Source organism: Suricata suricatta, chromosome 9 (assembly GCF_006229205.1).
Source record: "Suricata suricatta isolate VVHF042 chromosome 9, meerkat_22Aug2017_6uvM2_HiC, whole genome shotgun sequence".
In the NCBI taxonomy this organism is placed as follows: Eukaryota; Metazoa; Chordata; class Mammalia; order Carnivora; family Herpestidae; genus Suricata; species Suricata suricatta.
In genome coordinates this window covers 46,699,429-46,713,417 of record NC_043708.1, presented here as the reverse complement: position 1 = coordinate 46,713,417, position 13,989 = coordinate 46,699,429, and the positions used below count along the sequence as shown (strand labels likewise).

At 41.1% G+C, this 13,989-nt stretch overlaps 1 protein-coding gene across 5 annotated transcripts in view; it reads right to left on the bottom strand.

Annotated features, from left to right (window-relative positions):
• Positions 1 to 13,989, bottom strand: part of NIN (ninein) — a 96,112-nt gene that overhangs the window by 17,526 nt on the left and 64,597 nt on the right. For 4 of the 5 annotated variants that reach the window (XM_029951078.1, XM_029951077.1, XM_029951079.1 and 1 more), the window contains 7 exons: positions 11,368 to 13,512; positions 9,992 to 10,117; positions 9,822 to 9,891; positions 8,083 to 8,298; positions 4,621 to 4,734; positions 1,697 to 1,819; positions 912 to 1,025 (listed from right to left, as the gene is read on the bottom strand). In XM_029951078.1, the coding sequence (XP_029806938.1) occupies positions 912 to 1,025; positions 1,697 to 1,819; positions 4,621 to 4,734; positions 8,083 to 8,298; positions 9,822 to 9,891; positions 9,992 to 10,117; positions 11,368 to 13,512 (2,908 nt within the window). The remainder of the gene's footprint in view (positions 1 to 911; positions 1,026 to 1,696; positions 1,820 to 4,620; positions 4,735 to 8,082; positions 8,299 to 9,821; positions 9,892 to 9,991; positions 10,118 to 11,367; positions 13,513 to 13,989) is intronic. The other variant, XM_029951081.1, reaches the window with a different exon arrangement.

Below are 13,989 nucleotides of genomic sequence, written 5' to 3'. Positions count from 1 at the left end.
GAGATAACAGAAATGCTGATGCATAGGGGCACATGTACCCCAATGTTCATAGCAGCAATGACAACAATAGCCAAATCATGGAAAGAGCCTAAATGCCCATCACCTGATGAGTGGATCAAGAAGATGTGGTATATATACACAATGGAGTACTACATGGCAATGAGAAAGAATGACATCTGGCCATTTGTAGGAAAGTGGATGGACCTCGAGGGTGTTATGCTAAGTGAAGTAAGCCAGGCAGAGAAGGACAGATACCATATGTTCGCACTCATAGGTCTAACAGGAAAATTTCAGAATGATCTAGCTTCAAGAAAAGCAAGCAGTGAGTAGTGCTTAAGAAAAATTGATTCAGTATCTAATGGATAGTTGATACCTGTCATAACACAGCATTTTATATACTGTTAAGTGAAACTGCAATACAATCTAAGTTTATTTTGGGAGTGTTTGCTGTAAAAATTTTTTAATGTTTGTTTATTTTTGAGAGACAGAGGGTGATCAGGGGAAGGGGCAGAGAGAGAAGGAGACACAGAATCTGAAGCAGGCTCCAGGCTCTGAGCTGTCAGCACAAAGAGCCTGACGTGAGGCTCAAACTCATGAACCGCGAGATCATGAGCTGAGCCAAAGTTGGCCACTTAACCGACTGAGCCACCCAGGTGCCCCTCTACACAGTATTCTCAAGCTTTCATAAGTAATCTCATCCTGGTGAGGTAATCTCATAATAATGAACTCTGGGGGAACTGATGTTCAAATTGTTTCATCACACTGTAAGCATATGACAAATATTAGTCACACTGAATCATTATGAGCCCTCTTCGGCCATTTCTATTTGGAATATTCTTTCTACCAGGAATTCTGCTGGCATGCATAGGAAAATATTAACCATGCTGGTGAAACAAGAGTTGTCCACATACCTTTTCCTGAGAAGCCACTAGTTGCGACTTTAAGGTCTCATTCTGGTGTTCCCAAGACTTCTGTTCTTGCTTCATAGTAGCAATTCTTTGCTCTAAAAGGCTTGATTTTGCCAACTGTTTCAGGATAAGAAAAGAGATAGCAGGCAAGTCTGCAAACATATCTAGTCTCAATTCATGTATCTCCACATATGCTGGGAAGATCACACGCCATGGGGAGCAGGGCAAGGTAAAAGACATTTTCCTGACTCCCTTTTCTACCTCTAACATTGAGGAGTCTCTTCAAAATTTGGTGGTTTCCATTTCTCTCTCTCACTGCCTCATTGTGGGTGAGAAATGGTAGGCAGGAAGGCAATTAGAACTCTCAAGAGTGGACCATAATAGGAAAATGCGGAATGCCTATTAAGGCAAGTGGGAAGAAAGCAGTGTTGTGGGATTTGCTAGAGAAAATATAATAGAAAACAAAGTGTGTGTCTACATAATAGATCTCAGAGTATTAAATACAATAATATTTATATATTAACAGTGACGTAAATAATATACATTAAGTAGCATGGTATATGTTAAAATGAGGCAAACTATGTTATTACTATGTCTAATAATATAATTATTAAACAACTAATTTAGACTCCTGTTAAAATCCTGACCTCAGAAATTCCGAGGTCACATAAGGCGCCCTGAAATTCTGTTCTCCAGGCTAAAACGGGAGAGCCAGGTGCCACTGGACATAGAGAAATGCTCACTATGGTATACATGGTACAGCGATGGTAAAAAGTCTTGTTTACTACCTTATCCACACAGCTCATTAGTTCTTTACTGAGAGCCTCCTTTTCTTTCAGCAGTTTTTCACTGTAGCTGAGAACACCAGAAAGTTTCTGCTGTAGGTCAGAGAGATCAGCACATCTGTGCAGCTGTAAGAGATAAATAAGCCCATCCCGTCTCATGGCTGTATTTATAAAGAGGTATTTATAAACAGGGCATATTCATGGCTGTTATTTCCCTATCTACATAGATATTTCACAGGATATATAAACCCTAAGGAACTATAATTAAATTTAACCAAATGTTCCCTGCTAGAGTCTCTCAATTCTCTAATTGACCGCCAAAATGTCACCTCAGATAGATTCAGGCAGACAGACACTGTTACATAATGGTCCTCACTTCCGTTTCACCTTCAGGGGAAAATATGTAACATGCTGCCATTCTGTCATCAGTTTAACTTGTGTACGTATATAGCACCAGACATTATCCTCGTGCTTTTCTAACTAGAAAAAAAGTCTTTTTCAGCAATTTCAGTCAAGACTATAGACTTGGCATGAACCAAGCAGAGTGTATCAATACAAGGACAAGTTCAAAGCTCAAACGATCAGTGTTCTTCAGAGTGTTTCATGGGCCCTTCCCTCTGGAAGAGGTCAAAACCTCCGGGCTTAGTAAAATGTTAATGCGGACACAGTGGGTTCCTCCTCGCCACTGGAATCAAGACAAACCAAAGGCTGTTTCTGTTTCGTTTCAGCATCAGCCTTAAGAGGACTGATCTAGTGGGCCAGGTAATTCTTTGTTTTGGGGGGCTGTCCTGGGCACAGGAGGATGGTTGGCAGCATCTCTGGCTTTGAGAGGCCCATAGCACCCCCATCCCCACACACCAGCTGTGAAAAGCAGAAATGGCTCTAGACATTGCTAAATGCCCCAGGGTGTGGGAGTGTGATCCCTTCCTTCCTGCGATGACTGCTTTAAAGACAGTTTCTTACATGTCTTTACCCTTTGCCATAGTCCACATATTTTTAATTTCCCTCTGTTTCACTTGACTTTCATATTTTCAGTTCTTTATCATCACTATGATTTTATGGCCATCTTTCTACTTCATACCTTAAGTTCTTTCACACATTTAGCTTTAGGAATAATTATGACAACATAGACTTTAAGGGTTGAAATCTTCAACTGAGAACAAATACAGCACACCTTATAAATCTAACGTCAGAAGGACGTACGACAATGTATTTTACAGCACTGAGGCATTGGTTTACTAAAGGCTCCTCCTCCTTTGCTCACTACCTTGCTTCCTCATCCCCAGAACCTCACAAAGCCTGGTACCATTTTGGGTGTGCAGGCTGGCATGTGACTTGTGCTGATGCTACTCCTGTTTCTTTTCTGTGCAGCAGATAATTTCTCACTCACAATTTCCTTGTATTACGTCCTACAGAGCAAGCACAGACTTCCTAGGTCCACGCTGGGCTGACACTATCCTATGCTGTTGTAGCCCACCGCCTCTGTAAAATCTATACAATAAAAATGTGCCAAATGGTGTCCTCATCATGCTATCCACTCCTTCTCTTCTGATCTCTAGCTCAGTGAAGTCACAACACATGCATTTCCCATGTTAGGGATTTGGAGCCCATCATTATCATCTTAAAGACCAAACAACACTTTCAAAAGGTAAAGGATAAAAGTATGCCCACGGTTAATTAGGATGAACTTGGTGATAACAGCAATGGAAAAGTTAGGCACTACAGAAAGGCCCTATCAGCTTTAACTTCTGGAATGTTTACAATGGCAGACAGCTTCTGTCAGGGCAGAACACATCTACTCTGCATGGCAGCATCTGACTCACAGCTCCTGTCAGGTACCAGGATTAGGCCTTAGGAGAGGCACAAATGCCCTGGAAGTCTTACAATCCTATTAGGAAATCAAGGCTTATAGGTGTCAATCAGAGATCAACACACACATAAACTCAGTGGAAGAGACTCAAAATTTCAGCATTCAGAGGACACCTTTATGCTCATAGGCTGAGCAGATACAAAAGAGAGAATTTTATAATCTAAGGATGTCCCAATACCAAAGTAAACCTTTAGTGAAGCAAATTAAAAAAATAGAACGAGGGGCACTGGGTGGCTCAGTCGGTTGAGCATCTGACTTCGGCTCAGGTCACATCTCACGGCTCCTGAGTTCGAGCCCCACACCACACTCCCTGCTCTCAGCCTGTCAGCACAGAGCCCGCTTCAGATCCTGTCCCCCTCTCTCTGCCCCTCCCCTGCTTGCACTCTCCCAAAAAATAAATATTTAAACCTAAGTTCTCCTATTTATAAATAAGGATTACTAAAATCCTGTACTCATTGAAAAGTGCAGAATAAAGAACAAAATAGGACAATGTTAGGTGAGCCCTCTTTTATACTTAAAATCAAGTCTTTTGTTTCAAACTTTGAAATAGGTTTCTTAACGCCAAATTCATTACTGAAACTGCATCCCTGATAATGTTCTAGAATTTACTCTTTAGCCCAAGATAGATGGCTCAGACTTGCCATAAGAAAAAGGGAAGTGGGACTTTTTTGTGTGTGTCGCACCAATCTGGATGAATAGTCATTAACATTATGAGGAAGAAAGTCACTTTTATTTTAGACAAATGTATTATTACTTTATCACCTGGCTTGAAGAAAGCAGAGCAACAAATTTCTTATACTGGAGTGGCTGTGACTGATTTTAATAGAATTTCAGTTGACAACGTCACATACCTCAAACTGCATGTAGAGAATTAGCAATGGGAGCCCTCAGCCCTTATACGTGGACGTGTACACAAAGTCTGTTTTTACGAAGCAATAAGCTAGTTGGCAGGACAGTGTATAAAGGGGGTCTGGGGGCTGGCAAAGCCAGACCGTCGGGCCCACAGTGTTCTGGGAGCCTCCCCACTGCACCCACGCCAAGCAGCACGCAGTCTTACTTGTTTCATTTTCTCCAGTTCATCTTTGAGAAGGAGGTTCTCCTGTTCCACAATATGAGTCTGTATTTTCACTTCAGAAAGTTCTGCCTCCAGAGAAGACACTAAAGTGGAGGACTAAGAAGAAAAATTAAAAAGTCAAAGAGCAGACATACTCATTTAGCTTGGAGAAACTTACTAGGTTCACAGAAGGCAGCCATTAAGGAAACCCTCTTTTATGACCATTATATTCAGTGGAATGAACCAAAACTATTTTTTAAGTTTGTTTGTACTGAGAGAGAGAGAGAGGAGAGGAGAGGAGAGAGCACGAGTTGGGTAGGGGCGGAAAGAGAGAGAACAGCAGCCTCTGCACTGTCAGTATGGAGCCTGATGCGAAGCTAGAACCCACAAACTGTGAAGTCACGACCTGAGCTGAAACCAGGAGTTGGATGCGCAACTGACGGAGCCACCCAGGTGCCTCCTGAACCTGTGTCTTGAAAGATGTCCGCCTCAATGTCATAAACATGATCACTCAGGTAGTTTTTGCAGGTTTTTCCACTGGTTACTTTCTCTTGGGGGGAGATAGTTTGAGGCTATGAAAATCATGTTTCTCCTTAAAGTCCTGTTTATTAATTTTAGTTTCTATCAGTGGATGTTGTCTACAACAGGTACTACTTTCATCTTTGCCTAATGATGACTTTCTATTTCCTTCTTTCATTCTACATTTATTGATCAGAATTCTACCACAAGGGAGAGCTGTTAATTCTCCCCCACTTAATCAATTTTTAATATCAGTCTGTACCCACACCTACTTATTTTATTCTATATTTATGTTATGCTTTACTATGATTATATTCCAGCTTTGGCCATGAGGAGCTCTTCAGGTGGGGTTCTGTATCTTTTAAATGTGCCCCATCTTTTTTTTTTTTTTTTTTTTGCACTTTTTTCTTTCTGGCACCTTCCCTGCCCCAGCCCTAGAATCATTTTTCCCAAAGAGCCCTGATTTTTTTTTTTTTTAAATAAGAGAATGATATTTAGAAACCAAGATCTGGGCACTTCATGTATATACACACATCTGTATCTCTGTATCAGTCTACAAGCATATTAAGAAATGGGAGTTTATACTAATGCCTCAAATTCCAGTCCAACACCAGAGGGTTTATTTTAGCCTTCCCCCAGGCGCCTGGGTGGCTCAGTCGGTTAAACGTCCAAGTTCAGCTCAGGTCATGATCTCACGGTTCGTGGGTTTGGGCCCCGCATCCAGCTCAGAGCCTGGAGCCTGCTTCAGATTCTGTGTCTCCCTCTCACTCTGCCCCTCCCTGCTCATGCTCTGTCTCTCTCTCTCTCAAAAATTAAAAACAAAATAAAAAAATTAAAAAAAATATTTTAGCCTTCCCCTATTTCCTCCTCGCAGTTTCCTTCTCCAACAGAGAGAACCTCAGCTCTGTTGCCTACTCTATTTGCTTATTTGCTCAATTCTAATATACACAGAGTGGTTCAGAATTACTGACTTCTCCCCCATGAGAAACACATTCACTGGCTGGAGTATTTTAGCATTTGTGTACGCTTGTTTCGTTCTTTGGCGCTACAGGACAGTTAAGATAATAATTTCCAGTTTACTTCATCCTTTTCTTCCCCATCATAACTATGTTATCCACTTATGATAGAGCGCGGTTCATTTCTTAGTGTTTGTGTTCCAGGTTGGTGTCTCTCACCATCTTGACTGGTTTTGACTGGGTGTTTATTTGGGGGTATGTGAAGACCTCTAAGAGTCAGAGCCATGTGCAAAGATCTGCTCAGGGAAGTGGTGCTCCCTTCCCTCATCCCTTCTACAACTTCCCCGTTCCTCTCTTCCATCCTTCCCCACCCACCACGGGTAACCATCTCTTTAGTTTTTGGTGCATCATTTTTGTATGTCTTTCACACAAATAAGCAAGTATATGAGCACGTATATTTTATACCATCCGTTTCTTTCTGATGTGGACAGAGTCATCCTCTACTCTTTGTGCTTCTCTTTTAAAGAGTATGTCCCGGAAATAACTTCATATCAGCAGACATCTTTCCCTTCTTCCCCTCCTTCCTTCTCTTCCTTTTTTCCTCTCTCTTTCCTGTCTTGTCTTTCTTTTCTTTCCTTCCTTCCTTTCCTTGTTTTATGGCTGCACGGTCCTACCCACAGGTGTGACTGTACCCATGTGTATCCAGCCGCTCTCCTCTATATGAGCACTTAGACTGTCTCCAATATTTTGCAATTACAAACAATGCTCCAATAATAACCCTGTGCCCATGAGTATTCACATTGTTGGAGGTGTACCTACCTTTAGGGTAAATCCCTAGAAACGGGATTGCTGGGCCAATTGGTAAGCATATAGGTAATTTTGTAAAGTATTAGCAAATTTCCCTCCAGAAGGATGATATCAGTTTACACCCCCAGCAATGTATAAGTACCTGCTTTCCCCAAAATCTTGCCAACAAAAAGTCATATTTTAAAAATTATTTCCAATCTCATAGGTGAGAAAAGATGTGTCAGTATTGTTTTTATTTGCATTTTTCTAATTATGACTGGTTGTAAGTTTTCCCATGGGTTTTAGGGTCATTTTTATCTTTTTTTTTGTGATTTATTCATGTTCTTTTCCCAGTTTGCTATCAGATTTTGGTCCTAAGTCCTTTGATTTTTAAGTGCTCTTTACACAGTAGGGATATTAGTCCTACTTTCTGTGGTATGTGATATAAATATTTTTGCCCAGTTTGTGAACTGTCTTTTGACTTTGTCTATACTATTTTTTCTCTGCCACAGAAACATGATTTAATCATCTCTTTTGGCTTATAGTTTATGAGTCATAGTTTTTCTCCACATTAACGTTAAAGACAAATTGGTCCATGTTTTCTTCTAGTACTTATATAGTTTTCTTTCTTATATTTGGCCTCCTAATCCAATTAGAGTTTATCCTTATATGTACTTTTAAGATATGGATTTTTTTTTTTTTTTAGAGAGCACACAGAAGTGGGGAGAGAGAGGAGGGGGGAGGGAGAGAGGAGAGGGAGGAGAGAGAGGGAGGAGAGGGGAGAGGAGAGAGAGAAAATCTTAAGCAGCTTCCACACCCAGCACAGAGCCCAAGGCAAGGCTCAAAGCTCATGATCCTGAGATCGTGATCAGAGCCAAAATCAAGAGTTAGACACTCAACTGACTGAGCCACCCAGTCGCCCCATATGGATCTAATTTTATCTGTTCCCAAATGACTGAGCTGTCCAGGCACCACTTATTTAAGAAATCCATCTTTACCCCAGTGGTTTGTTCTTATACTACGTTTCTGCTTGTATTTCTGTCTAATTCTAGACTTTTTGTTCCACTTCTCTATTTGTCTATTCATTCGCTGGTACTATATTGTTTTAATTATTAAGACTTTATATATAAGAAATTGGAAACAAGCATTGCTTTATGCTTTGGGATTTGCTCCCAAAAGGCTGTAGGGTGGCTACACTCCCTACCTGCACTTTACATTGTTCCAGTTCTTCCTTCAGAAGAGACTTTTCTTGTTTCTGTTCCTCCAGTGTACTGAATCCTGGCTCTTCTTCCTTCTGGCATAGCATTTCTGCCAGACGTTGATTGAGTTCTTGCAGTTCTTTCTCATTTTGAGAGTTCTTTTGGCTAAGTTCAGTATTTTCCAAATCCAATTGTTGGTTTTGAGTTTTTAATTCTGAAACCTAATGAAAATTGAAATGGATTTTCAAAACTAGTTACCCTAATTCTACTAAAAAACAGATTTAGAAACTGATTTTGTTCCCGTGTCGATAAAGTTTTATACATACATTCGTACACAAACATACCCTTAATAACAGAATTTAATCTATTATTCATTATAACAAATTCCATCACTCGGAAGTATATGAAGAAGTGATAGACCCCCTGTGCAGTCTAACTCCACGGGGGGAGCTACTGTTCACAGCAGGGTACGCATCCCTCCAGACTGTTTGCTATGTATATACAAAACTTGTATGTATGTGGAGGTTTTCTTAATAATGAAAATTTGAATCATTTCAAATGCTTGGGCAGCCTTCTTTTTCCACTTACAATATCTCACAGACTTTTATCTTTCCAAGTCAGTGCATTCAGAAACCACAATAAGCTCTATTTTTAGTGGCTCTAGCCTATATTCTAGGTGTCAAGATATTCTATAATGTATTTATCCATTCCCACACTGACACACAAGTTTGTGTCATTCTTTTAATAATGAAGAAATAAAACAATCCTTTGAAAACCTCCTTTACACAGAGTACCATTTTGGATTTCGGATCTTCTTGTAAGCGGGGCTGCAGAGTTAGAAGGTGTGCACCTACGTTACCAGTTTGGTAGACCATATCCCGAAAATGTCTTCCTCATGGTGCTACCAACTTACAGTCCTACTGAAAATGTATGAGAACCTTCATATCTTTACTCCTTTTTAAAGACTAGATGGTATCTTAATTTTTGCTAATCTGACAGTTGAAAAAAAGAATTAATCTGCACTTCCCTGATAAGGTTAACTACCTTTTTCTATATTGCATTTTCCCCCTTTACTTGACCACTCCTACCAATGATCTGTTTTTTCAAACAGATTTTGCACTTTATTTGTGATAGCACAGAATGTATTTTGGATGTTAGGACCTTGTCTGTTCTAGTGCTGAAAATGCTGTTTTCCCAGGATGTTCTGGTCTTTTGGCTATTTCAGACAGATTCTTAAATGGACTTGTCCTGCACAAACTGCATATCACGAGACTACAAGATCGGGCATTTGAATGGCACAAGCTATCTGAATCAATTCTACTCACTCTTACGAAAAGATATATAAACTCTTACTATCTGTGAAATTCTGTCCTTAAGTTTCTGGTTTTGATCATGGTGATGAAAGAGGAAGGAGCTAACATTAATTGAAAGAATGTGAGGGACAGAGTGGTATTTCACAGATTTGGTTTTAGAGCTAGTATTGTCTCCCCATTCCCACTGATTATAAAATTTGTATGAAACACTCATAATCTAGAAATAATATATACGTTATTATATTCACCAAAAAATAGAAACCTAGTTTAGAGTTTGCATGGGGGGAGTTTCAATTCTGAAATTCAGAACTCACAACTTTATCACCATTAGCTACATGTCATTCCAGTAGTGTGTCCTATAAATTTATAAATTGCAAATATAAAAATTTTTAGAATCAAGGGACACTGGGAAATACCAAGTATCTCCTTACCTGTTTCTTTAAATTTTCAACCATTTTCTGAACCGCAATTTTTTCCTGTTTTACAGTTTCTATTTTTTGCCTAAAGGGACAGTGAAAATACAACATAAGAGTTAGGCTTTGAAGTAAAACAGTTTTAGTCCTTGCAAAAATGCCTAAAAAAATTTAAGTATATGTCTTACCACATTTCTTCCTGAGATCCATTTAATTTCTCTAATTTCAGGTTAGAAACGCTATCTTCTTCATTTAAAGTAGTAATTTCACTTCTCAAAATAGAATTTTCTTCTTGAAGCTTCTCAGATTCACATCTGAATCACAGAGATTTTAAAATGTCATTAAAACAAGGCAGTCACGTGGCATCTTTGGAAAATGCTTTCTAGGAAAGTCCAATGAAACAAGTATTCCATGCCAGTTAAAAAGAGAAGTTCTAAATTAGTAGACATTTAGTACTGGAAATCAAGCTCTGACATACTGACTCCTTTTTTGGGGGAGATGAGACTGTCACCAGAAGCCACTAGGGACGCGTGGATGAAACACTGGCTCACAGAGACGGGAACCGAGACTCGGCACACTATGGTTGCGGTTTCCTCGGTGGCAACCATACTGCTTTGGCTAATAGCTTCCGTGTATCTCGGGCTCAAGTCCTACCTGCTCTCTATAGACATGGGCCGTATTGCTAAGCTGTATTAGCTTTAGTTACAGACCTCAGGGCACCTCGTAAAAGAAAATTCAGTACATAAATAAAAGAAATATTGTACACTCAGGTTTACTCTGTGATGTTTTTCAACTCATTATATTTTGATTTTTAGAACTAAAAATGGTCTGAAGAAGGGGAAAAACTAGATCTGGAATTGTTTCATATTAAGATATATCAGCAATACGATGTGATATTTTCCAAGTCTTTGAAAACCAAACTTGCTAGACTATTGCAATCATGTTATACAATGTCAAGTGAGCAGTGTTTCGCTTGAGTTTCATTCCTGTCTTAATTCCAAGCACATTTATTAGAATCTTACAGCTCTTCAAGAAAATGGTATGTTCTAAGATAAATTTCCATTGTTTACACAATATCAGCATGTACCTCGAGTGATAGAAGTGAAGAACTGTAAGCCACAAAGCACAGCATTTTTCCTATATTAGTATAAGAGTTCTCATCTACCAAGTGAGTTAATCATAAACAAAAGGCATTCTCCTAGAACTTGTTCCATCAAATGAGGAAAACTAACATTTAGCCAAAACAAAGCCACAGAATCCAAATTAAATGTTAGAAAAGAGTTAAAGACTTGACACACATTCAGGATGCACACGGTTAAACAGCAAACACATTCCGTTAGGACACCCTGAACGAATGACGTTTATTTCCTATAGAGGAGGAAGAGATGCCTCCCAGGCAGGATTATTCTATTTGTTAATATGACACAGAAGCAGAAGGAATTCTACGGTACTGCTCTCTTCTTGAAGACTAACAGGTTAGTTTCTCTAGGCAGGCAAGTGGCGGAAGTTAGATTTGGTGAGGTGCTCTTGGGATTTCATGAAGTTCAGAAGGTATATACGTTACCTCAGAAGTTCAACTTTCTGTTGCATCTCACTGCACGTGATTTGCAAGTCATGCATCATCGCCTTTAGTTCTTCCTCATTTTCTCCTTGAGAAGCTCCATCTTTTTGCTTAACTAAAGTAGTGACTCTCTCCCTCAGCTTTCTAGTCAGCTCCTGCAGCTTTTTCTTCTCCAGTTCCAACTCTGCTATGGTGGCCTGACGCTGAAGATGTCTATCCTGAAGGCCCAGCAGAGCGATGTCTTCCGCCAGTAGAACTTGGCTCCGTACTCTGGGCTTCTCTTGACGTGTCCGGATGGTTCTGTGAAGCCAGGAGATTTCATTCGCTTTTACTTCTCCCACGAGCTGTGCACTCTCCTGCTCGAGGTACTCGTTTTCTTGATAATGTTCTTCCAGAATATGGTGGACATTCATCACCATGGGCACATGCTCTTCCTCTGTCTGATGTCGTCCAAGCACCTTCTCATCAGGCTGGACTTCCAGGTTATCTAAGTGGGCTTCCCATAAAGAAAAGCAGTCGCAGCGCAGCACTGCTCTTTCCTGGAGCCTCTCGATCTTGCCTTGAAGTCTCAAAACCAGAACATGCAGTTCCTCGTTTTCTCTCTTGACCTCATCGTAACTCTTTTCCAGGCTGAGGAAGTTTTCGGTCACCTCTTCAGCTTTCTTCATCTCATCCTGCAATTTGAAAACTTCGGCAGTGAGGTCTTTGTTATGTTCTAGCGCTTCATCATAGCGCATCTCCATCACTCTTAGCTCTTCCTGAAGACAGTCGTTGTCTCTGCTGGCATCTTCATATAATAGTTTATACTTGGGGGAAGCCTCAGGGATTCTTTCAAGCATCTTCAGTTTCTTTTTTAGCACAGAAACATCAAAAAGTAGGTCCTGCTTCTTTTCAGAAGCCCGGCTGCAGTCTGCACGCAACATCATTAGCTGTTCCTGAAGCTGATGAATCTGATTCTTCAGGTCCCGGGTCTCAGTCCTGGTCTCTTCACTGTTCTCAACTTCGGAAAAACTCTCTATTGATGCTTCAGACTCCTCTGTTTTGACTTCCTGTCTCTGAGCTGAGCTCGTCCCTGTACTTCCCAGATCCCGGGCCTCGTCGTCTTGGAGGTCACTTAGGGCGCGCCCTGTGGCTACACCTACTTGCTTCATTTGATTTTGCAGTAAAAACGGCTCTGTTGGTTCCACAGAATTTCCAAATAATCCACTAGTTGGCTCATCTAAACAAGAAGACATTATTGACCCTGGTTCTAATTTTTGTAGCTTCTGTTGCAGTCTTGAAATTTCAGTGGCCATTTTCACATTTTCCTTCACCGCTCGCTCGTGAGCTCTCTGCAGGCTCAAGAGGACATCTCCATTCTCTTCCAACAACTGCTTTCCTTGCTGGAGCAGGGACATGGCTCCACTGCCGTCCATGTCGTGCCCGCCTGCTGCCTGGCAGTCACTCTCTCTCTTGGAGAGAGAAGACGCCACCTGCTGCATTTCCTTGATTTTATTCTGCAGCCTGGAGATTTCTGTGCTCATCTCAGCCCTCTCCTGATCCGCCTTCTCACAGGTCACCCTGTGGACACTCTCCATGGCCTGAAGCTTGGACATCATTTCCTGCCTCTCCCGGTCACGTTCCATTTCCAGCTTCTCAAGCTGCTGGCTGACGGCCTGCTGCCCTGAGGCGCCCACCTGGCACGGGACCTGCTCCCAGTCCCTTGGCGCTCTTTCATGACCGCTCTTCAGTTCAAGTGTCCGGTCAGACAGCAGGCTCTGTTGACTTTCGGACACGTGTCTTAAATCTTCCAGGTCTCTGAGCAGCTGCTCTCTTTCAACGACCATACTACTCAGATGTTCTTTGTACGTTTTCTCCAGCATCTCTCTCTCCTGGGTCAGGATCAGAGAAGTCGCTTTCTCTCTTTGGAGCGTCTCGTTAAGCTGCTCCTGCGCTTCGGCACACTCCTGGGCGAGCTCGTCCTTCTCAAACTCCCACTGGGACCTCTCCTCCAGCTGCTGTTCCAGGAGCTCCGTCAGCTCTCGGCGGTAGCGCCCCTCCAGGCTTCGCAGAGCGCTCTCACACCTCTCCGTGACCTTCTGACAATCAACCTGAGACCGGGCTTCTATCTGAGAGGTTCTTCTATTACACTCAATTTCCATTTTTTCCCTAAATGTAGCCAACATACAGCATTACTGAGACTGCCACCGACTCCAGAAGCAAACAAAACACATTTTCCTGCACACAGAAGACACCACCAAGCAGACAATCTAAATCCTTTCTATAAAAATGGTCTTCAAGTATTCCTGTGTAATCTATTCAAGTATTCCTGTGTAATCGATTTATACAGAGACAGGGTCGCATTTCTGAGAGCTGAGACTGGCAGCCATAATGAACTTGAAAGACTTACCTTTCCTTGCATTTAGAGGGAAAATCCAGAAACTGCCTTCTTTGGCATCCTCCTGGATGTGCTTATGGGTTTTTAACCAAAAATATAAACTGATATTTCACTTTCACGATCAACTGCATATTAACCTAACCCTAACTCGGGAAGTATATAAAATTGCTTCATTTAAATTAAGTATACATTAGAGAGTAGTAGTCCTATAAACTATACATATTAATATATTCATTATGTTTTTATAT